The sequence below is a fragment of the Lolium rigidum genome, chromosome 6 (genome assembly GCF_022539505.1).
Source record: "Lolium rigidum isolate FL_2022 chromosome 6, APGP_CSIRO_Lrig_0.1, whole genome shotgun sequence".
NCBI classification, from domain to species: domain Eukaryota; kingdom Viridiplantae; phylum Streptophyta; class Magnoliopsida; order Poales; family Poaceae; genus Lolium; species Lolium rigidum.
In genome coordinates this window covers 291,870,476-291,895,654 of record NC_061513.1, presented here as the reverse complement: position 1 = coordinate 291,895,654, position 25,179 = coordinate 291,870,476, and the positions used below count along the sequence as shown (strand labels likewise).

Genomic DNA, 25,179 nt, shown 5'->3' with positions numbered 1-25,179 from the left:
TAGCGGGTTGGAGGTTGACGAAGGGGGAGGCAGAAAGGAGTTGAAGAAATGGGGAACTGCAATGGCGGTGACAATGGAGAAGGCAAGGAAGAAGACATACTTCACACACTGCATGCTTTATGAAGTGCGGGAGCGGTTTCTGGAGCGCTGGGATGGGACGCGATGGCTCCACTCTCGAGACACGTTGGACGGCGCATGATAAACGGCCACTCGGCCTTCACGGCCAGGATTAAAGACGTGTGCAAGCAACTGCACGCTCCACCACGTGCCACCGTGTGGGCCCGCAGCTTTTGGGTCCCTGTCCCTCCATTGTTGGGCTCGAGCGGGCCAGGCCCCGGGGGCTACTGTCGGTGTAGTGGCACAGGGGGTACCACGATCCACCTGCTACTGGGCCCGTGCGGCGGCCCATCTACAATTTGTGAAGGACTAACCCCTCCGCGAGGACCGGACCTCTCCGCCAGGATCAACAGCTCCGCGAGGTACCCCTGGCGGAGAACCAAGACTTAGCGTTTTCGGAGGACATGAAGCCCTCGCAGAGGCACCCCTACGCGAGAAGGGCGCGCATGCGCCAGGAGTTGCTGCGCAGGTGCCTCTCTACAAGGCAAGCTGCGTGGAGATGAAGCTGAGGAGGATGACACAAGGCGTGACACATCCTAGAAGACAAGAGAAGCTCTGACATGTCCTGCATAAAGTGGTGTGGCAGTTGCCTCCTTTCCCAAAAGGCTGGTCGTGGACTACGCATCGCTGCAGGGGGTGTCGACATCGTCCACAACCACCCCCGTGGACCGGAGCTCTTTGCTAAGGCATGGACCAAGTCCGTGCGCGTAGTTAGGGACAACTGTCATCTTACTTGTGCACGCCTGTGGTTATCCCTCCCCCAAGCAATATGAGTCTTTCTACGGTAAGAGCACCACTTCACCACCAGTGGTGACGACACCTAGACTCCGAACAAGATTCTTCAAAATGACTTCTCCAAAAAGGTGATAGAGTACAAACACTGCCATCGTCCACCCTAACCAACATGGTTTGATCCTGGCTTTTCACCCAAGAGAAGGACCAATCTTCACAATACCTTCAACAAGAAAATGACTAGGAGGCCGGCATTGCAGGTACAACGAACAAAGATCAGACATAGGGCTTTCACCCCGACACTGAGTTGCATCCGGTATAACACGACTATAAGCTGCTAGCTGAACCTGTTGGCAGAATTGACGCATAAGCCTGTTTGCTTTGCTTTCTCATGGCTTACTCTTCTCCGGCATATGCTCTGTCCACCACATCAGGTATATTAGTACTCCCTCCTCTCCGACTAGGGTGGCAAGCGGGACGGGATGCGGGATGGGACTTTGTTCTAGGCCTTTGTTAATTTTGCTGAAATCTAGTACCATCTTTTGCCTGTGATTCTGGTTTTGCGGGACTTGTGCGGACGCCGCTTGCCACCCTACCTCCGACCCACAATAAGTTCCGAGGTCTTTTTTCGCGAAAATGCAAAAATCTTGCGTTTCGATGCATTGATAGATAAAGAAGGTTGCATGTACGAGTGAAAGAAAGGATCAACACCGCGCATATAACTCAACGTATAGTCGCCTGCTCGAGAAGCGCGAGTCCCAATTGCCTGTCGTGGGTCATAAAGACGTGCATGAGGCCGGAGAGAAAGGACGCCTCTGGGTTCCTGGCGCCAGCCAGGTTACCGATGAGAGCTTTGTAGCCAGGTTACTGTAGTTGTTACATTTTTTACAATAATATAAGCACAAACTAGAAGAATGTAAAAAAACTACGGTTGTACACGACACGGGAACAGGGAAGCAGGCGTAGCTTGTATTGTACTGCTGTGACACGAGGTCCACCCTGTGAGCGTTGTGTGTGTGTGTGGGGGTATAAGACAAGAACAGACAACTGTAAAGGTTATGAAATGAATAGCTTCTCTCTTCCTCCCCGGCGTCTGCTCTAATCTGAATTCTCCCTTTCCCTTTGTATCCTTCAGCTCAGATTTGAGGTACCCTCAGAGCATCTCCATTCGCGTCCCCCAAAGCGTCCCCCAAAGGGATTTGGGGCGCGCCGGACAAAAAAAGCGTTCCAGCCGCGTCCCCCAAAGCCCATTTTTGTCCGGCGCGGCCCCATACGGTGTCCGGCGCCCGAGCCCGTCCCCGTCCCACAGTGGACGCTCCGGGGACGCCGGACACAACGAAAAGCGAGGCGGGCTCCCACATGTCGGCGACTATTTGCATAAACCGTTGGTTCGCGCCTCTTTCTCGTCGCTCCTTCCTTCCCGCGCCTCCCACCCCACCGCCGCCGCCGGATTTCCCGGCCGTTTGGGCGTCCGATCCGTGGCCGGGAGTCGGCACCGTTGTCGCGGCCGGGGCTCCCGCCGGTCGTGCCGCCGCCGCCGCGTCGCCGCCGCCTCCCGTAACGCGCCGTCAAATCCGCCCCACCTCCGCGCACGTAAGGTGCTCGACGACTTGCCGTGTAGGCGCGATTGGTCGCTCGTTTGTTGCGTCGTCCGCCTCGGTGCAATTTTAACCATTGATTTTGCTTTAGCCATGGACAGCCGACGATGAGATGGTTGCCCCGCTCGCCGGAGGACGAGCAAGCGTTCGACGACGACTCGCGGGAGCATTTGCCTGGTCATCGCGTCCCTCCAGGACATGCTTGACGCCGAGGCGGAGAAGAGGAAGAGGCCGCGCCGCGGAGGATCAAGGCCGGGAAGAAGGAAGTCGAAGCCCCGGCAGAGGATGGAGGGGCATGCCATGCCGCACAACGACTACTTCGCCGACGGGGCAACACATGCCGACAATTTTCAGCGCCGGTACGGATGAGCAAGGGCCTGTTCATGAATATCCTCCACAGCCGTTCGAGAGTTCGACCCCTACTTCAAGCTCAAGGTCGACGCCGTAGGCGTTCTCGGGTTCTCATCCATTCGAAGTGCACCGCCGCCATGAGGATGCCGGCATACGGAGCACCTACCGATACACGGGACGACTACCTTCGCATGAGTGAGTCTACCGCCATTGAGTGCATGTACAAGTTTTGCCGAGCCGTGGTGGGAAAGTTTGGCAAATACTACTTGAGAGGGCCAACCGAGGAAGAGATCGCAAGGATCATGGCACAAAATGCCGCCGAGGATTTCCCGGAATGCTTGGAAGCATCGATTGCATGCACCGGGCATGGAAGAACCGCCCGTTTGCTTGGCAAGGTATATACAAAGGCCGTCATGGATATTGCAGATGAGGTGCTTGAAGCCGTGGCAGATTATGACTCGTGGATTTGGCATTCTTTCTTTGGCATGGCGGGATCACACAATGACATCAACGTGTTGCAGCGGTCTCCGGTGTTCAGCGAGACTAGTGGAAGGACATGCTCCACCATGCAACTATGAGATCAATGGCCACCAATATACCAAAGGCTATTATCTAGCCGATGGTATATATCCAAAATGGGCCACTTTTGTCAAAACAATCTCGAATCCATCGAGTCCGAAGAATTCTCACTTTGCTACACGACAGGAGGCTTGCAGGAAGGATGTCGAGAGGGCATTTGGTGTGCTTCAAGCACAATTTGCCATTGTCCGGCACCTGCTTCTAAGCTGGTCTCACGACCAAATGTGGGAGGTGATGCAGGCTTGTGTGATCATGCACAACATGATCATCGAGGATGACCGCAAGAATCATGTTAGGTCACATGTTGGTCCCTATGAGTGTCAAGGCCCTCTCGCGGAGGTTGATCATGAGTTGCCTCGCAGATTTTGCCGATTTTCTCGCCATGCACGCAGAGATCCGTGACAGGCAATGTGCATGAGCAACTTCAAGCTGATCTCGTTGAGCATTTGTGGAGGATCAAAGGAAATACCGTGGCACCTTGATGTATCATCTAGCCCTTTTTATTATATTTGATTACTTGTTTTATTGTTTGTTGTAATTTAATTTGAAAACAATCCTCGAAAATATTTTTTTTCATATGCTACATTTGATATAAATGGTTTATGTGTTAAAAAAAATATTTTAAATGTTTGGGGGCGGCGTTTGGGGGACGCGGCTGGGGAGCGACGTCCCCCAAACGCGGCACGAACAAAACACGTCCCCCAAACGCTCGATCCGGCGTGGTTTGGGGGACGGTTTGGGGGACGCGACTGGAGATGCTCTCACGTCTTGATTCATCAGGGCCAAGGGGTAGTTACAAAGAATTAAATATTTTATAAATACTTTTCCTCTGACGGTGACGGTAACGGTGACGACGACGACGACGATGTTGTAGGGAAGCGCGAGCAGGGTCATCCTCTTCCTCTGCTTCGCCGGCACCGGCGTGCTCTCCATAGCTCGGTATGGACGCCTCTGCTGGCCCTTTGTCGGCGGAAAATCAAAACTGATCCCAGGTGCATATGCACCTGGTATGTATAAGACATATTTCAAAAAATTAAAAAATTTAGGAAAAAAATTTCACATGTAGAGAGACATGTTCTACGTGCGCACGTAAAGTTTCACATATAGCCGATATTTTTGTGCCATGTGTAAAAAAGACAAAAAAAAAGTCTCGTGAAATGGACTAGTTTAGCGTCAAAATTTGTCTTTTTACAGACGGCACAAAATATATCGGTTTTCACTGAAACAACTTTGTAAGCATCTTGATTAATGGAGCATTTTCGCGTTTTGTAGAACGTCAAATGCAACGTGTAGTAAATAAGTAGCATGTGTGACATGTACATGGATAGCAAAAGAGGACAAAGGATTGATAGATGGAGTGTGATATACAGTAGAAAACGCGAAGGAGAGGTGTCTCGTAGGCAAAGAAAAAAACTCGCATTCCCAGTCTCGCGGGCAAAGAAATTATTGGCACTCACATCTTGATTTACGGACCTCGTTCAGAAAAAGAAAAATCTTGATCAACGGACACACATCGCACTGCTGCCACGAGATAAGCTTCATTCCCCTTTCTGTCACTTTTTATCACTGCCCATCTCCTCTCGATTTCGCCGCCGACGGCTCCTACCCGCTGCTGAGGGCCGGCGCTGAGCGAGTTTTCTCCCGCGGCTGCCGACGGCGACGCTCGCTGCAAGGCGTGTCGGCGAGGCTATCCCCTGCCCCCACAGATCGCGAGATCTTCACCGACCGGCTGGTTTCTGCTCCTCTCCGACGGGCGGCTTGTCCCCTGTAGCCGGTCTCCGGATTCAGCCGCCTCACCGCTCGCCGGCGCAGCTCCGGATCATTCGCCACGGTCAATTCCCCTCGCCGACGCTGCGTCCAAATGTGATTTGGTTCGTAGCGGGCGGGTGACATCAAGACCACACCCCCAGGAGTGCGACCTCGAGCTCGACCACGACGACTCCCCCTCCCCACAAGGTACCTCAACTGCTCACCACCGCTACTGCAAGATTTCGCTCTGATGTACCCAACTTTCTCGTCACAATCAAGTAGCTCTGTTGTAGTGTATTCCGAACTAGTGTTCTCCGAATTACAACTTCTCGTATGCCAAACCAGAGTGGACTGTTTAAAAGTGACGGCTTTTACCTTGGCAGGGTGCATGTGACCGAGGAGAGCCACCACGTACGAAGCAAAGGGCTGCTGCTGGGTTCTCGGCTGGCCCCAGATTCAGCTGCACCATCTCCCAACCGTATCACTTGACTTGGAGTGGCTCTTACTATTAAGTGAAGTGCCAACAATGGCGGCTTGTGGTGGTTGGTTCGGAGCTACTATCAACACGGTTATAGGTCCATTCTATAATCTCTTTGCAAAACATGCATTGTATTGCTTCACTACTGGCACAAACGTGATGGACCACAAGAGAGAAGCTGTGGTTTTGAAAGAAAAAGTGGCAGGCGTCCAACAGAAGATTCGAGACGACGAGCATAGGTTGGAAGCCGTGCCAACAGAACAGGCAAGATTATGGTTGGAATCGGCGAATAGTGCTATATCTGAAGAAGAGGAAAACCGCCTGCTGTACGAACAGAGGTACCGATGTTTGGGATGCTGCGCCCCAAATTTCTTGGAAAACTATAAGATCAGTAAGCGAGCAGATGAGCAGCAGAAACAGGTGAAATCGATCACCAGCAATCCACCAGGCGATAATAATATCACACGCTCGCCAGATCCACGTCCTGTCAAGAGTATGCAGGTAGATCCTGCTCCAATACCGCCAAGCAGATGGGTTATTCTCCGGTCTGCTCTCCAGTTCATCGTGAGCAATGATCCCAATGAGGGGATAGTTGGAATGTGGGGTCCAGACAAAGATGATAACACAAATCTCCTCAAACATATCAACAATTCATTTATTGAACAAAGTCTCTTCGATTTTGTTATCTTTGTTCCAAGCCCAATTGATTGCTCTGTAACAAATATTCAATCTGAAATCATAAGCAGGCTCGGTATGAAGCAGGATGGCAATGAGGCAACCCAAGCCACCAGGATACGTGAACAGCTTGAGGGCAAAAATTTCCTGCTGATTGTGGATGACCTCCGTCAGAATCTAGACCTTGGAGCGGTTGGCATTCCATATCCTCTTGGATTCATTGGAGAGAAGAAGAGGAAAGTGGTAATCATGTCACTATCAGGATACAGATCCGTTGGTAATCTGATGGGTGTGAACAAAGATATTGAACTGCCTATATTGCAAGAGGAGGAAGCACGCGAGCTATTTAGACAGTCAATAAATTACGAAGGGGATCTTTATTCTGATCCCAGCATCGGGCCACATGCTACTGATCTGGTACGGACAATAAATGGCCTACCATCGGAACTGGTACGTTATGGGAAGTCAATGCGTGGAACAACGGATGCAAGTTCCTGGAAAGTTGCTATAGATGATGCAGCAAGTAAATTTTCTAGGTCACGTTCGGTAAGTGTTGATTTGTGTAAAAACTCAAATTTTCTAGGAATCTATAGCTGGTCATAAACCCGTTTTCTGAGTACTAACCTATGTCTGTTTTTTATGCCTTAAAGATAGAAGACACTCTCCGTCTCATTGAGGATGATCCCACGTTGGGAACAATTGGAATATGGGGTCCAGGTGGAGTGGGAAAAACACATCTTCTGAAAAAAATCCAGGGCTTTTTCAGAGGAAGGATGACTGTTATATGGGTGACAGCCTCCAAGGAGTGTTCAGTGTTAAAGGTCCAAACACAAATTTTAGACGAGCTAAAACTAAAAGGGGATGGTAATGTGGGAACCCAAAGTGGCATGATCCGTGGCTTCCTGGAGAATAAAAGCTTCCTTGTACTGTTGGATGACCTTTGGGAAAGAATTGATCTCGAAGTAGTTGGCATACCACTTCCCCTTGGAATTGAACCTTTGAACAAATTTAAGAGAAAAGTTGTGCTCACGACAAGATTTACATCCGTTTGTGGTGGGATGGAGGTGAAAAAACAGATTAAAGTTCCATATCTGCAGGAGAATGAGGCATGGGAGCTATTCAGAGAGAAGGTCGGAGACCAAACTCTTTCTTCTCCTGGTATTAAAGATCGTGCAAGAATACTTGTGACTGAAATGAAGGGCTTGCCTTTAGCTTTGGTAACTGTGGGAAGGGCAATGTATGGGAAATTTCATCCGGATCAATGGGATTATGCCATCCAACATATGAAAAAGTCATGCTGCATTGACACAAATGAAGACCCACTGAAGATGGAGGAAGAAGTTTTCAAAAAGATCATGTTTAGCTATGACAACTTGAAAAGCGAGAGGCTGAGGAACTGTTTCTTGACTTGTGCACTATGGCCAGAGGATATGGAGATTCACAGGGACGAACTCGCCCAATGCTGGATTGGCTTAGGTCTGGTGGATGTGGGGGATATACAAAGTCCCTACACAAAAGCTTATAGTCTTTTGGGCGACCTTACAGGTGCATGTTTGTTAGAGGGCTGTGGAGAATCGAATGATTGGGTCAAACTACATGATGTGATTCGTGATATGTCTTTATGGATCTCTTGTGGCTGCGGTAAGAACAATGGCAACTGGTTTGTCCGTGCAGGAGTTGGCCCAGATGAAAAATTTAGCATCCCTTGGAGCAGTGCAGAATACATCTCATTAATGCTCAGCGTGATGAAGAAACTTCCTTCTGTTGGTGATCCGCTGAAACTGAGGGTCTTATGCCTTCAAGACAATATGTTGGATGAAACAATAATAGGTGGAGTACTTGTGAATTGCTCTAAACTGACATATCTGGACTTGAGCAATAATAAACTCAAGGGGATACCTGAAAGCTTATGTCACCTGGCAGAATTGATACATCTCAATTTATCACATAATCAGGGTATAGAGGAAGTACCTCGCAGCTTTGGAAACCTCATTAAGCTCAAGTTCCTGTACCTGAAGGGCAGTCAAATAAAAATAATACCAAAGGAGGTCATATCTAGACTTGAAGCATTGGAAATAATACACGTGGATCTTAGGTGGGTGTCTGATTGTATTAGATCTAATGTATATAGAGAGTTGGGCACACTAAATCACTTGAAAGTTGTTGTTACATCGGTAGAACTTTCGGATGCATGGACATCACTTCATGATGCGGCTGACCTACCCATCCGGTCCTTAAGTCTGGAACTATCTGCCCAAAAAAAGGAATTCATCCACCTCTATGATATTTTATCATTGGACTTCGCACAAACGACCTTATATGGACTGGCTATTATAGGCGACCAGTGTGTGACAGACATAACATTAATACAGAGGCCTGAACAACAATCCTACAGTTTTGGTATTCTCAGTAACCTGACCATGATTCGTTTGGAAGCATTGACAACAGTAAAATGGATGGGAACATCTCCAACATCTGTATTTCCAAGGCTCACTTGTTTGACAGTGTCAGGTTGCAGCAAGCTAGAGCACCTGTCTTGGGCGATGTATCTGCCTTGCCTTGAAAAATTTGTTGTACGATCCAATTTCAGAATGCTGAAGGCTTTTTCAAGGAATCATGTTGACAACGTGTGGAGTGGACAAGAGAGTTCCCAGACATTTCCTTGCCTCAAGCACCTTTGTGTTCGGTCCTGCATAAGGCTGGTCAGTATTGCTGATCCTGATGTGACATTCCCATCCCTAGAGGAGCTGCAGATTAGATATTGTCCAGAGCTCAAGAAGCTTCCTTTTGACATGTCCAGCTTGCCACAAAGTCTGAAGGTTCTACAGATGGGTGATACTGAATCCTGGGAGCGATTGGAACTGGAAGAAGGTGTCAAATCTTTCCTTCAACCCAAGCTTCAATATTATGATGATTAATAACATGAGCAATCTGTCCATTCCATTCCATGTTTCTCTCTGGGCTCAAACAAAGATACACAAACGTATCATCATCTCGTCTGGGAATGTTATCAGGCATGCTTATACAGTGTGCACGGGAAATGCTTCTTTCGGCTCAGAGCTGTGTTGTGTCTTTGCTCCGCATTTTCCTTTCTCTCTATTTGAGGTTCAGTTTCGTCAGGTCCTATGTTCTGAGCTGGACCAAAGTATTGCCAGAGACCTGATGTGTTCTTGAATGCAAGTAGCAAAGGTTTGCGTGTCCACTGTGTTGGCAGGAGTATGTAAATCATCCTTACCGATTTGCCTGGAGGAGTTTTTCAGTTGTGCGAGACCTGATAATCAAACTTGCCCGGCATCTCGTCTGGGAGTGTGTTAAGACAAGACCGTGTAGTGTGTAAATGCTTCCTAGCGACATGCATATGTGTAAAATATTGTAATGGTACTTTTGTTTTGAACAAACAATATTGTAATAGTAATGTACAATGTGTGTGCATTTTCTTAAACTCTGCGCACGTCTCGTGACCTAAAGCTGCCCATGGCGCATTGATTTTCAGCCCGTTTAACCAAATTTGCTCGTTGCATGCCAACGGTGGTAACCATGCAAAGCTCAATACGATTGGTATCGCGCGAAGACTACTATAGCCGGATGTTCCACAGCTACGAAGTGTGGACACCGCAAAAGATGCCACCGTTTGTGTTTTTTTTTTTTGGGCGGTCACTTTCGGACAGGAAAACAACGACGTCGCCGCCACCTCTTCTTCTTCAAGTCTGGTGAACTGACCTCCGACGCAGGCCTAACCACCTGCCTCCGCCACCTGTGGCCAGGGATGGCACGCTATCGTGACGCATCGCCGCCTTACCCTGCCCCGAGCTCCTCCTCCGCCGGACCACCACCCCCGGCAAGCCATCCCCCTAAACCACACTCAATTCCTACATCTGCATGTTTGTGCCAATGAAATCTCAGTTCTTCAGCAAGTTTGAAGAATATTGTTTTTGAGTTTTGCTAATCAGATTTGATAAATATATAGCCCCATTTGGTATCTTGTTTCTACATCTGCATCGTTATGCTAATGAACAAGAATGTAGGAAAATGCCTGCTGCAAGTTGACAATTTTCAATATCCACTGTAGCCATCTTGGTGTAAACATGAAACCGGCAGTAATAAATACACAAATTTGTTACACCTTGGGAGGTTTCTCCTTGGGAAGGGCATTACATTTCACTACGAATCAGAGCATAATATGCTCAGAGGAAAACAGATCCATCCGTATGCTCTATAGCCTATGGTACAACATGGTCTTTCTCAGGTAAAGGCTTTATCCTACCAACACCTACAAAACTGCCCGGCAAAGGCATGCGCTGTAATCACTCTCATACAGTGTGTAGTCTTCTTGCAGTAAACTAAGGCGGCAAGGCAAAAATGTGAGCTAACTCGAGTTTAACCAAGTTTGCTATATTAGTTCTCGTCATCCTCGCCAATGCTGGAGAGCAGGCTCTTAAGCACCTCGTAGGTCATGAAGGCTATCCCGACGCTAGGAACAACCTTCAGGTACTCCGGGACAATGCCTCGGTAGAAGCCACGAGGGCCTTCCTTCTGCAGGATTTGGCGGATGGTTCCAGCTATGCTCGATTTGTCAATAGGCGCTGCCCCAGCAGCACCGTGGAGTTGCATCCGCCGCTTTACAAGGTCAAGGGGAAATGTGGCTGCAATATTGAATAGAGTTTGTCACCCGAGATGAATTTAGTAGCAATGCAAATGAGTCATGTAAGCTAAACAACGATTCAGGTAATTAAGTACCAAAGACCACTTACCTGTCGATGCTGCAATACCAGATAGACTCCCAGAAAACAAGCTCACAATAGCGTTGGAATCATTCGGCCTGGTGCACATATGGGATCAGAAAAAAACAGAGATGGAATCCAAAAAAAAAATTGATAATAGCCAACATGGCAAAATAATGCTCACCTTTCCATTTGCCAATGAGACCTCAGGGATTCATATACATAGAAGCTGATTGCTATACCAGGTCCAACTCCCTGTAACTCGTAAAAGTTACTGGCAACCCAACTTAAAAACAAATCTCAGTAGAAGTGTACGGCTTACCAATAACGTGGCACCAAGACCTTTATACAATCCTCTGCCCGTCTCTTCTTTACAAATTGTAGACAATGTGTGAAATATGCCCTTGTAATACCTAGTGGTTTTCTGCAGGAATTTAAACATGAACTTAATTAGCTTATAATAGCATGTTCCTTTGGACTGTAAAGTTGCATTGCGTGAAATTGAAACAAAAGGATGTTTATAAGTTCTAAATGGAAGTTAAATTGACCGATTGTTTGACTGTTATTCACAAAAGGAAGAAAAACATTACCTGTGTTGCCAAACGAGTTCGAACAACATCCAAAGGGTAAGTTACAGATGCCGCTGTGACTCCTGCCAAACCACCACCAAGCAGATTCACAACACCAGCATAATTTGGGTCGTCTAGGCCAGGCACCATTCTGAGGAACTGCAATGATATTTAAAACCATAACTACAACAATATTCAAAGTCACAACTGATCTTACATGTTCACATACTGAGACTTAGAGCTGACCTTTTTGTATCGCTCGTATGAGTAGAAGCTCATGGCAGAATAAGGTAACCGATGTACAATTGTCACTAGGTTGCCTTTCCAAAATGCCCCGAAGCCTTCTTCTCGAACAATCCGTGAAGCCTCGTGCCATATACTACACTTCCTCAGAGCTGCAGCATCTGAATGCATACCTGCCACCTGTCGGATCAGTATGTCACAAGCTCGTATAACAGATTTTATCATCAATGTGTGGTTAAGTGACACAAATTCAACACTGTTAGGTTCAGTATTCAGTAACATTTTGACGCAATTGTGATTGCATAACTAGAAACAAGGTTTAATTTAGGATGGTCAAACTACACCATAAGAAACTCAACGAAGGGAGTTAACTGGGGTATACAGTTCCAGACAACCAGTTAAGGTGAGGCACGAATTTATTTTATACATTCCATACAGAACTAAGTCGAGCAGAAAAGCAGTAAGTAGAACAGAAATGTGAATCTATTATGGTACTAAAATGCCTCCCATCATTTAATTAGTTTAAAGAGCCTCAATGTTGAAAACTAAAATGCACACCGAGCATGCCAGAAACCCCATGAAAGAAGAAAATCTCCATTCATGCTCACACAACTTCATTAATTGCTACACCCCCAAGGTTTAACCCATGCTCTTTCAGTCCCTGCTTCCTCACTAGGTAACAGGGCAGAAAGAATCCAACAAATTTAATAGGGTGGGGGGCATCCTTTCTCTCTGGTGAAATCTATCTTCTACGCATAATTCAACAAATACATATCGTATGTCTTAATTAGGCGTCGATGGTACTCGTTCATATGTGGGTTATCTGACACAATATGACACTGTTAGGTTCGCATTTAAAAACAACTCCATGCAATTGTGCAATCATGGATAGTGTATTGCACAAGAGATTTACAGCCAAGGTTTAACTTCAGACGGTCAAACTACACCCCGTAAAACTCAACGGAAGGGAGCAACTAGGGACCAGATGTGCAGAGTATCGGTAAAAAATAACAACAATGATATAGTTCCTTATTGTCAAGCGGTGATAGATAGTTTAGGACAACCAGTCGAGGCAAGGAAATGATCTATGCGTCGTATAGAACGAGCTAAGTTGAGGAATCTATAATGTTATTATCAGCATCCAGTTCTCTTTGAAGACTGAAGAAGCACATTCTTCCTCCATGCTCACATAGCCACATTAACTGCTACGCCCCAAGGTTTATCCCATGCTTCTGCAGCTCCCAAATCCTCACTAGTACATTTAACAGGGGACTCCATTCGTCCGGGGCCAAAATCCTCTCCTAAGCGCCGACCAAAGCGTCACAGAATCGAGTGGATTCCAACAGATAGGGGAGAAATTCCGCAACTAATCCCCGTCAGTGTTCCGTGTGCTCTGAAGACCCGACTCAGACTACAAATTCGCAGGTGCGACGGCAGAATATCGCCCTCCCCTGAGCGCGGGTGGGCGGCGGAGAGCGTGTGTACCTGGAAGAGGATGGTGAGGCGGGCGAGGGGCGCGGTGCAGGTCTTGCTGACGACGCCGGCGAGCCCGCCGGCCGCCAGGTGCGCCGCCGTGCCGATGTGGCGCTGCTGCTGCTGCTCCGGGCGGCGGGCCGCCGCCACGGCAGCCCGGCCGCCGTCGACGACCACGCCGCCCACCCGCGCCTCCGTCTGCATCGGGAGGGAGCGGGGATTGCGGCGGCTAGGGTTGGGTCGCGGGGCGTGCTCGGAGTTGGAAGCGGCGACGGGCGCGTAGCCTGCTCCGCCTCCGCACGTTTATATATTTTTCTTTTATATGTTTGAGCTGTTGATGATGGTCATTTTTCTTGTGCAATTCTATTTAGATGCTTTGGCATCTCCATTCTTTCTTTCTTGGGGCCGGGGTTATATATTTCGTCTTCCTTGCATCCATAGAATGAAGGCATGAAGGGAATGGAAAAAAAATTGACAAATATCGATTGAACTTAACAAGGAAGTCATTAGGGAGAAATTGGCAGTTCTATTTGTTTGCCCATATGGAGCCATGACATTGGGAAAATTTGGATGTAACGAGTTCGGTTATAGAAAGGGGGGCAATAACGAGTTGAACTTAACATTGGCATTTTATAGAATTTGGACGATTCTAAATAAACGGTGTGGAGCATATTTGCATTTATTACCATGTGGAACATGCTATTAGTATTTTTCTTGAAAGTGTTTAGAATGAGCGAGAGAGATGAAAAACATGGAGAATTTTATCTGTCATAGAAAAAATGTTTAAATTAAAATTGTTTGGTTTTGCAAGGATGTAACACCTCCGTTCAAAATAGCATCTTAGTTTTGCATGGATTTGGATGTATCTAGACATATTTTAGTTGTAGATACATTTAGATCTAGAAAATAGTTGAGATATTTATTTCTAGACGGAGGCAAGATATTTATTTCTAGACGGAGGCAGTAGTACGGAAAGCATTTTTGTGGCGTGACATACTAATTAAGAAGCTGGAAATAGAAAATCATGCGGCCAAGATGTGGTGATATGTTAACATTGCCGTAAATAAGATTGTTATAATCGAGATGCACAATAAACGAAGAACGAAAAATAAAACACTGCAGGGGACACGAGATTTTAACGTGGAAAACCCTTGCAACACACAAGGGAAAAACCACGGGCGCCAGCCAGCAAAACTTCACTATTTCGGTGGTGTTTACAAACGCCGTGGGTGTACAATGATGCGATAAACCCTAGCGGCGGCTTACAGGGAAAATATATAGACGGTGGCAACGATCCGTACGGGCCTCGCTCCGCTCGTCAGAAGTTAGCCTCTTCTTGGAATTTGGATCACAATATAACAAAGATAATTTGTACAATGGTTTCGACTAAGAGGGCTACTTGATTCAAACAACTGTCGTATGAATTGTGGAGAATTACACTCCATATCAGTTTTTTGTTCCCTGGCCGTGGAGTGGATACGTCGAGCAGGGTGGCTGCCTCAGACCCTTGAAATCAAGGTGCCCAGAATCTAGGGTGGGCCCCACCACACCTTATCTCTTCCAACCACCCACCATGGCTCCTTCTTTTCTCGATTTTCCCCGTCTCTGCTCTAAAACATATCTCATGGCTAGCCCCCAAGTCTTTCAGGGAGTAGGTGGGAGCGCGTATCTAGCGACGAAAATGGCTAGCTCCCAAATCCTTGGGGGAGGGGAGGGGGTGCGGTCGTCGACTCTGGAGAAGGAGTAGGGGGACTTTAGACTTAGAGGGATGGCTGACAGGGGGTGGTGGTCCGACAGAGGAGGAGCTCGGCGCAGGGTAGGGCTAATCTTTCTGTTCAAATTACTGATAAGACTTAGAGTTCATGTATGCATTTTACATACATCAATACTTATATGAGTTCGATTGTTAAATGTCGTAATCCATGAGATTTGTGTGATCTTTAGTAAACTCATGAAGAGACCACGAAGTATGACGCATATGCTTCACCCGTGGGGTAGGCTTCAAGAAGCCATGTACTGATTATGACTTTGACTGAAACCTGTTCACGCAAAACTTGCAATTCAAGGCTTAGTCCATTGTTCAAGTGTGAATGGATGTAGCTTACGATTCTAGAGGAAGATCACCTTAACTGTATCTGCTGAAACACTGGTATATAAAACAAGCAACGAGTATTGATAAATATCTAAATAGACATTTGAGATCTGGTGGGGGATTGTTGAAATATTGGTCCCACATATAGTGGCCCATATTAGATTTCAAATTTCCCTATAAATCTCAAAACCCACATAACGGCAGCGGGCAGCCCATGTGAGTTTGAGCCCAAGTTGGTGGAAGCTAACTAGGGAGTGGCAAGAGGTGGGAAGTTTAGTCTCACATGTAAATTTGGGAGGAAGTTAGACCCACTTATAAGGTGGATTGTTCCACCACTAGTAAGTGAGTGAGAAGAGGAGTGGTACACGCGCGCTCCTCCTCCTCGCTCGTTTGACTCGACTCGACTCGATTCAACACTTCCCTTTTCTACAGTTTAGGAAAACGAATAGAGTCCTAGATAGATGCATCGCAGTTAGTCGGTTCGGGTCGCTCCCGAAACTTGGTCTATATGTAACCGACTTGAAACATGCGACGTGGGCGTGGCCACACTTTAAGAGACGTACTTATCAAAATCCATAATCATGTAGGTCATCATGTGGTCTGTGGATCTGTGGATGTTAAATTTCATGAAATACTTCATGGGGATATTTGAAGTCTTCTAATAAATTGCTCTAACACCATTGTAATTGAAAGAATTCTAATTTCACATGAGCAAATGGGTGAGAAGTTCCAATCCTTATATATTAGTCTAAATTTTAGAAAATAATTAACATATTAAAGATGGATGTTATTTGCTTTAATATGGCTGTCTTGATGCTAGCTTGCCACACATCTAGCTTGGTAGAGACATTTCAGTTCACCGCATGGACATAATAATTGGTTTATTAGGTTTAATTCTTTGCGCTGTTGTGTAATTTGCTTGGTGGCCCGGCATTCGTAGCAGCAGTATGAAAGTAGGGACGACAGCACAGGTGAAGGTCAGAATCTTACCTTTCAGGGTGAAAATCTAAGGTCTGGCCTTAATTGGTGTATCTAGCAATGAACTTGTTGAAAAATTGTTTTGGAAGCAGGACTATCTTCAGGGTGGAAACCTAAGATCTTTGATCGGACGACAATGACGCTTTTGCACTGTTCCCTTCTTGGAGGCGTCGTTTTTGGAGAGACTAAAGTTTAGGTGTTGTCTTGGTGGTGGTTGCATTGTTATTGATAGGGCTGAAATACTGTAGCGAGATTTTTATTTCTTAGTTTCTTTTTCTCTTTTTTGGCTATGTGCATCCGTACTGCCATTAGGGTATTGCGTTGTTGCAGAGGCTGGCTGTATTTGGTATCTTCTGATATTAATATATTTTCATTATCGAAAAACTCAGTGCATAAATAAATATATTATATACAATGATGCTTAATTGTTGTTTATGTATTTTTATAATTAATTGTAATAGACATGTTTATATGATCATGAATTTTATGTGAAGACAAGTATGTGCATATGGTTGGGCTTGAGACACATTTAACATTTCTCTTCTAACAAAACTCAATCAAAGAGAAATAAAATTCAAAAGAATTTTTTATATTAACGTAGATTATAATACGTGCATGGCACATGCACCTTTACTAGTAGCAGATAAAGGAAGTAACACAACTTTTCATATGTATGTATTGTAATATTTGGCCATATATCGGTATGGGAAAAAGTTGAAATTTTAAAATAAAAATTCTCTTAACTAGTTCTAATTGCGTGTATTGGGTCCCGGCCGGGGAGTCATGTGCATCTATTTTATCATCATAGTACTTGGCCACATCATATACTAGTTGGTGGATGGTTCCTACCCACACATGTCGTAAATTATTTCTATGGCGATAGAACACTATGGAAGGACAATAATGAGAATGATTGGCAAAGATCCATATTATAAATCACTCCGCTTTGCATATGGAGTCACAAACAACTTCCCTTTTCACACCCCATCAACTACTCACGAGTTCCCCATGCATGGCGTAAACAATCGTGAAATCGTGAAAACTGCACACATGAACAACATCCATAAGTATTTTAGGAAATGGAGGCACCGGGAAGCATACCACCACATGATGGCCTACTACCACGTAGCACTCGGCAGTAGTTGCATCCTGGATGCTAGGCATTCACCCCTTCTTTTGAGTAAGGCTCGGCCGCATGAACTGGACATGTAGCATACGGTGATGGAGGTACCGCAGAAGGTGTGAGAGTTGATCAACCCAGAGAGGCAAACGGAGTTGATGGATAAATTATATGTCTCCATGTGTTAAAATATGTTCTATGACGAGGCTGTATTGATGTGCCAGCTAAAATAGTAAAGGATTAGCATGAATCTGATTTTCTTAACCTTTTCAGCTTCGTGACCGTAGAGTCCAAAAGGATGTAGCTGTATGATATCTAAATCGGTTAGGTACTGTAAGTTAGCCTGAATTAGAAATGAATTGCCTCTTTCTGTCTTTGCTCTCATTCATGTACAGCGCTGTCTCGCAACCCTGCACAGAGTAAATACATGGCCATTTCGACCTCCTCTGACGCCTCACATTGGAGAGAGATGTAAATACCTTGTTGCACCTTCCCAAAACTACATGTAATCGCCCCTCTACTCATCCGTGCGGGACGCTCCTCATGTGTCTATCTTCCACCACGACCAATGTCCAAAGTTGGCCTGACTAGCCAGGAAAGCTCGCGCATCTAGGTCCAGTCGTGGAATCGTATTTGCCAGTTCATGTGTCTAGCCACACCTTCGGTGTTTCCTCCATCTGTCAAGTCATTCCTCAAAGCCCTTAAATGTAGAACTACAAAAGAAGCAATGCATCAATTCGTCTACATCGATCTACCTTGCATTTTAGCATGTTGGTCTGATCAGGCTTCTGGGGTAGCGCACCGCTATGTTGACCATCATGCACACTAAGTCAATAATATACCATATTTTTACCAAAAAAAGGAAAAATCATCTTATCAAAATAATTTGTAGAGTAATATGTGTGCACTAAAACAACATGTGGTGTCTATGCACGGTAAATGTCTACCGACCATGCTTTTCTATCAAAAAGTACATACATTTATAAGGTCTGATAGTGTAGCATATGTGCATGGAGCTACCCTTGGACTTGGATTACACGGACGTTTAGATGTTGGAGTAGAACACACGTAACATGGTTTCAATATATAAATACACCATGAGTAGCTAAAAAATAGACAAAACTAATTGTCTAGACAAAATATTGTAAGGGGGAGGGGTAACCTGATCAAGGTGTCGTGGTGACCGGGTTGTGCATGGCCATGGTGGTCCTATGCTGGGCTATACTACTTTCAGTAGTCATGCTCCAGGGACCTACGCGTTAATTGCTGAACATTTGTAAGCAGAATTTTCTCTCGTCTACCTTTTCGAGATCTAACTGTGTATGGTGTCAAGAAAAGTTATAAATGAGAATAATTAATAGAGAACACTATCCTATTTGTCTTAGCATCTAGCCGAAGGGATTCATATCAATCAAAATTGCTACGGCAGACTACATGAAGGATGGAAAACTTTGTCCCACTCCTCGGTAAAATAGTGAAACTCATCTTGATGAAGAATTAGAGCGGGACCAAAACTTCACCACACTATTTGTGTTCAGAGATCATCCTATTGGTGCCACTTTTATGAACATGGCTCTGTATTAATAGGTTAAATATGGAATAAATATTTTTCAACCACATAACTCATAGAAACTCAATGTTATATATCCAGTACATTCTTTATTTTGTCAACGTTATGCACACTATTTATTTTGGTCCTTAGTGGACGAGAACATGACCGATATTTCTTTCCTTATGGAGAACATTCTATCGATGGAACTTGTTTTCTCTTGGCTGAATTTATGGGAAAAGGAGGCACCGGGAAACACATGGTCACGGGGTAGACGTGAGGTGCCTAGCACGTCCTCCATGGCGATTGCATCTCGCATGACAGGAATTCGCCCAATTTGCTTAGTAAGGATCAGTAGAGGAAACCAACTAGTGCATATTGTAGAGCGTCTCTCGCGCTGCTGAATGATCCAAGGTTGATGACCAGGAAGCAAGTGATGTTCTGTGACGGATGGAACGATGGGCCAGTATAACAAATACTTTTTCTTGAATTGGACAGGAAATTTGAACCGAACTCGAGGACAGCAATTGTTGGGAAATTTCAACTCAACACTGCCCCTAGAAGTTGGCCTAGATTACAAAAATTCCCCCTCCGTTGCCTGCCACCGGAGAGAAATAGCATCCCACACTGCTACTCCCTGGCATGCAGGTCGTCTACCTACTACTCCTCTCGAAACTGTCCCTCCTTTCGTCCCGCCACTCCTCTGTCTGTCCACCCCCCCGGCCAACGCCGGGAGGCGGTCTGCATCGCCGTGAAAGCTCACACGTTCAGGTCCGGCCATTCATCGGATCTCTCTTCGCCGCGTCGTTCAGGTCCAGCTACTCCCTTGCCCCCGCCGCAATCTCCATAGCCGTTCCTCGAAGCCCTTTAATTACAAGAGTGGGACACCACATGATCTTTGAGATGATCTGATATATTACCTCCATTTTAAAATAAAAGCCTTTTAAAATAGCCAGTTTAGTTTTCTAAAAAGATATATATTCTAGAACGGAGATTTTCTTAAAACACAAAACACACGCACACAACTGAAGTAAAAGTTCCAGTTCAAAAAAAAACTGAAGTACAAGTTCGGTGCAGACGAAAGCATATATAAATAGTAGTTCGATACAACACCTAGCCTGGAAATCGTTGACTAAAGCTCTAGCGCTTTGCATGCAGCCGCCTGATCTCGCCCAGGGCCTCGTCCAGTAGCATATGGATTGACGTTTGAAAGAAAATATCAACCGGATTGCTAATCAGCTTTTATTCTATAGTTAGTTTGTTGCGAATTAGTTAGTTTGTTGCAAATGAGTGAGAGGCTTCAACATTGTGCCGCAAAGGTAAATTAAATTAATCCAGAGAAGAGGCCCAAAAGACTATGGGCAATAGCAATGAACTCCCCACCCTCTCTTGGGTTCAACTCGCAATGCAAGAGCTCGATCCCTAACTTCTGCCGTGCGTGGTCTTATCAGGCTTCCAGGTCAGCGCATCGGCTCACCGCTCTGTCCCCTCTGCTCTCCTAGGCTTGGAGAGCAAATTTGATCACTCCAATAATCCTACCAACCATAGTAGTGGTCGTCGAAGGAGCCACGTGAGTGTGTTGATGTATCAGAGTACTTGAACATAAAGTACTAGTTGTTGGGTAGGTTGCCCCCACCTTCATCCCGTAAATAATTTGTAGGATGGCACGACATGGTGGCAGGACAATATGACTTGAAGATCCATCATATATATGGAGTTGCAAACAATTTCCCTTTCAATAAGCCGCAACTTACCTGGAGGGTTTGGCATGCTAGAAACGAGGCTACTCATGATAAGCCTCTTCCTACAGTAGAGGGATCGGTGAGTTTCCTTTGTGGTTATCTAAAGCTATTGCAGAATATTAAAACGACCCCAACAGATCAGATCCTACACGGGAAGCAACCAATGATTGATGCTTCAGTTGTACCAGCTGCAAGTCAAGCTAAATTACCGCCTGATAAATCCTGGCGCCGGCCGCCGGCTGGCTGGGTCACACTCACTATTGATGGATCCTTCAAGGAAGTAGATGGCAATGGAGGTTCGGGTATGGTCCTTCGGGATGAAGTTGGATGCATTATATTTTCAGCGTGTCATTTTCTACCATCATGTGTTGAAGCTATGGAGGCAGAATTATCAGCTTGCTTAGAAGGTCTTCATCTTGCTATTCAACAAAGCCAGCTACCTATTCTAGTTGAGACGGACTGTTCCCTTTTGGTTGCAGCCGTTCGTGAAACAGCACATGACCGGTCCATCTACATGCATATTATTTCTGAGATTAAGGAATTATTAAGGCAAGATAGAATTTGCTCCTTTGTAAAAGTAGATCGTCAACAGGTTAGGGCAGGTCATTGTCTTGCAAATTATGCAAGGACAGAGCGTAAGAGTCTTGTATGGTTCGGGTCAGGACCTGAATGTCTTCTTCAGGAAATGGAACCCGAGCTGATTGTAGCCCCAACTACTTAATAAGATCTAGTTTTATCCGCAAAAAAAAAAAAATAAGCCGCAACTTTGTCTTACTTGTACGGTCCTCATGCATGGCAACAATGACACTTCGAAATTGCGCACATATATGACATCCATAGGTATACATAGGAAATGGAGGCACTGGGATGCACACCATCACTGGATCGCGACCACCGACGTAGCACTAGGCAGTTTGCTGTATCCCACAGGTTAGGACTTCACCAATTTCTCTGATGAGTCTCAGTCACGGGATGCGGCTCTGTAGGATAGGACGGTGGTGGTACTGCCTAAAGGAATTTTTGGCATAAAGAACCACCCTACTCAGTGAATTGACAAAAAGGGCCATGTAACATCCCAAAAATTTGAAATGTTTAATTACTAAATAAGTTGATTAAACTGTTTGTCTTTGTTGAAATTTCACAAGGAATTAAAACTTTTTGAGTTTTATTTAAAAGCTTTTCCCAAAATAAATTTTCACAAAGATTGGTTTTCAAGTATTGCCAAAGCAAATCTATTTCTATTTTATGGTTTTGAAATCATATAAAATTTTAGTTAAGACAAAAGCCCCAAATCCTATTTTGGAATATCAATGCCCAAATAGTCATATAAAGCATTACATGCATAATAACATTTTTGTAATTTGGTTTTTGACCAAAATTAGTTTTATAAAGTTAACTGAGTCGTTTCGACTTTAGTATCAAAATCCATGTTGAAAAAAAACTTGCGAAAGCTTCTAGTTTCAGGAAATATTTTAAGTACCTGATTTCATAAAATCCAAAGTATGTTTCTAGTTTTCCTAAATATGCTATTAGGCCAAATCCATAAAAATGTATCCGTGTATTTTATTTTGATTGGCATAGTGCAACATGATGCCCAGATACAGTACTATGTTTTTTTTCGATCTTTTCATAAATTTTTTTGAGTCAATTTAGATGCCTAAAACTAAATCAGAAAAAGGAATAAGTAAAAAGGAAAAAAAAGAAAAGAGCAGCAGCTCAATCGGTCCTCATACGCGCGCGCGACCGCGCGGCAAGTCTGGTACGCAGCGCAGGTGCAGGCCAACCATCAGCCCACGTTGCCCCTTTTCCTTTATTTCCTCTTTCTTTCCTTCTTTCCCTGACGTGGGCCCCGCAGCTATCTTTAACCTCTAGCCAGAGTTCATCTCACGTACGCGTATGAACGAGAGCCGAAAATCTCCCGTTTTCTTTGCCGATTCCGTTCGATTCGTGCTCCTCTGCCACGAAAACCCTCCTATAAATACCTCACAATCTTCTCTGTATTTTGCCCCTAAAAACCCTAATTTTGGTGCCCAGGCTGCCGAAATTTCTCGCCGGAGTTCGCGTCGCCGCCGCCGTCACTGAGCTTCGAAGGTTGATGTCGCCGTCGTCTCAGACCTCCTGTGACCCTCTCGCCCGCGCCAATATCTTTCCCTTGATCTACCACCTCGCTCTCATCCTTTTACCCATCTGCAGAGCACAACGCCAGAAAACGTCGCCGGAGTTCATCAATCATCACCACCCGAGCTGCTCCATCCGCACGCAGCAGCCGCTCGGGGAGGAGAAAGTGGACGCGAAGACCGCTGTTGTGACCGCCGTCTCCTACCGCACCTCTTCTCCCCAAGCCCTTCCTTGTTCGTCTGATCTTTTCCCCTAAATTCACATCGTCGTTTTGATTATTTACCATCTCGCGCAGAGCACCGGCGTGAGCCGCATCCGTCGCCGGAGTTTCGCTGGAGCTGAGAGCGTTCAGCCCTCCACCACTGTTGTTCAAGGGAGTAAACGTTGTCGTCGACGACACTTCTGTGACCACCTCCCAAGCCGCCCATCACCACCTGTAGAAGAAGAACTAGACGACTCCGAGCACATCTCCGTGCCCGCCACCTCGCCGTACCGGGAGACATCAAGAACGCTGCATGCCATCTTCCACTTCGCCCAGCCGGAAGATCGCCAGAAGACCGAACCGCCACCGTCGTGCTTAGTACTGTAAGTCACCGCCTCACCGGTACCTCGTCCATGAACGTACAGAGTACAGTTTAGACTAAATCAGAACAGTTCGATTTTAGACTGTTAGATCCAAATCTAAGGGCCCACGTGAGCGAACTGAAACTGGAATCACAGGCACGTCGTTACGATCGATCGATCCGTTCGAGCTAGCTGAAACCTAACTTTAAAATTGCATATCTTTTCATATATAGCTCTATTTTAGATAATTCTTCTTGCGATAAGTTTGTAATTGATTTATCTACAACTTTCGTGTAGAAAATATTTTCATCTGAATAACTTTTTCTGACAGATTTTTAGACATCATTATCCTGTCGGGAAAAATATCTAATCTTCTAAAAATCATATGAAATCAAATACAAGTTGAAAAGTAGCAAATAAGATACCCCTGCACTCATAAAAATGTGTATAACATAAATATGAAATAAAACTTGACTTTTAGATAAGTTTTTAAATATTGAAATTTACATATGAGGATTGAGTATTCTCATGATAGATGTGATTCCTTAATTAATTTGGACAAGATTTCTTTTTACGGAAATGACACTAATTGTCATACATATGCATCCAAATCATTTAAGATATTATCATCATGTCCCATGAATCATATCAATCCAAATCATTTTGGCCTAGATCCCATTATTCAAATTATATTTGAGCTAATTGGATATCATATGATTATTACTTTGCCATGTGAAAATATTGTGTTGAGATACTCTACACCAATGCACATGTGATCATACATTTATATCCATTCATATTGTTGAATCACCTTTTTCCTATCTTTCATGACTATCCAACCTCATGCTATTGATTCCTAAAGACTTAAGTTGACCAATTCAAATTACAAATGAGTCATTTGAGTAATTCAATATATCATGGGTTCATACCCAAGCCTTTGTGTAACTTGAGCTATTGTGATAACTGTTGTCACACTTTAACTTAATAGCATTTGATTTTTCGCCATGTGGAATCTATGTGATTCTTATCACATGAACCAATCCAATTTTGCTCATTCCTTTGTAACCAATCTTCCTTTTCCAATTGTTTATTGATGCTACTTTTCTTTCTAAGTATTTGAGCTCACCATTCAATTCTCAAACCACATCTTGCAAGCCATACCTCTGCCATACCTTCAATTTCCCAATTAACAATGAATTTAATGAGAACGAAAATACAATGAATAACAAATCTTTTTAAATTGTTGCCTTGCTTGATTTTGTTGTTGTTTGAATGTGTATTTATGTTCTGTTACTTTTATGTTATAGTTGTACGGAGAGATACGAGTTTTGATTGAGAGAAGTGCAGAATTCTTCAGTTACCAAAAAGGCAAGTGTCACACACCGTCTTGTCCTACTATTTTTCTATGCACTTTGTAGTTATTTTCAGTAGCTATTCATGTGTAGGATTGTTTTAAATATATATATTGCTATGCTATGATCACCTATTAGAACAACCACATGTTCAACACTTGTTCTTTGTCGCTACTATATTGTAGTATGCTTAGCATTGCTATTGTAGATGCGTGGTTGGGATTTCATGATGTGATATGTGGTATTATGAAAGTATGGTTTTATGTAATAAAACAACCTAAAATAATGAATCATCTGGGTGGAAGTGGTAATGCTTGGTTTATGTTGAGTGGTTGCACCGGGGTCATTTCTATGGCAGCACCGTGTGCATCACACTTGA

The 25,179-nt window shown here is 44.9% G+C and overlaps 2 protein-coding genes across 2 annotated transcripts; one reads left to right on the top strand and one right to left on the bottom strand.

The window, feature by feature from the left end:
* Nucleotides 1-5,573: 5,573 nt before the first annotated feature.
* Nucleotides 5,574-9,432, top strand: LOC124664365 (disease resistance protein UNI-like). Its single transcript, XM_047201903.1, has 2 exons — nt 5,574-6,825; nt 6,930-9,432. Exons 1-2 carry the CDS (start codon nt 5,653-5,655, stop codon nt 9,195-9,197), a joined length of 3,441 nt encoding a protein of 1,146 aa, XP_047057859.1. The 5' UTR covers nt 5,574-5,652; the 3' UTR covers nt 9,198-9,432.
* Nucleotides 9,433-10,301: 869 nt separating this feature from the next.
* LOC124661297 (mitochondrial substrate carrier family protein B-like) lies at nt 10,302-13,489 on the bottom strand. Its single transcript, XM_047199163.1, has 7 exons — nt 13,298-13,489; nt 11,816-11,992; nt 11,591-11,728; nt 11,323-11,424; nt 11,185-11,255; nt 11,031-11,098; nt 10,302-10,922 (listed from the first exon to the last, which is right to left on the bottom strand). The coding sequence occupies exons 1-7, from the start codon at nt 13,487-13,489 to the stop codon at nt 10,675-10,677; spliced, it is 996 nt and encodes a 331-aa protein (XP_047055119.1). The 3' UTR covers nt 10,302-10,674.
* Between the last annotated feature and the right edge of the window lie 11,690 nt (nt 13,490-25,179).

Excerpts from the sequence above, each read along its gene's own strand:
- LOC124661297 (XM_047199163.1), bottom strand. The coding sequence starts at position 13,489 with ATGCAGACGGAGGCGCGGGTGGGCGGCGTGGTCGTCGACGGCGGCCGG. Across the intron at positions 11,993-13,297 it reads GCCTCACCATCCTCTTCCAG|GTGGCAGGTATGCATTCAGA; the intron begins GTACACACGCTC and ends CTGATCCGACAG. Across the intron at positions 11,425-11,590 it reads GAACTCGTTTGGCAACACAG|AAAACCACTAGGTATTACAA; the intron begins GTAATGTTTTTC and ends AAATTCCTGCAG.
- LOC124664365 (XM_047201903.1), top strand. The coding sequence starts at position 5,653 with ATGGCGGCTTGTGGTGGTTGGTTCGGAGCTACTATCAACACGGTTATA. Across the intron at positions 6,826-6,929 it reads AATTTTCTAGGTCACGTTCG|ATAGAAGACACTCTCCGTCT; the intron begins GTAAGTGTTGAT and ends TATGCCTTAAAG.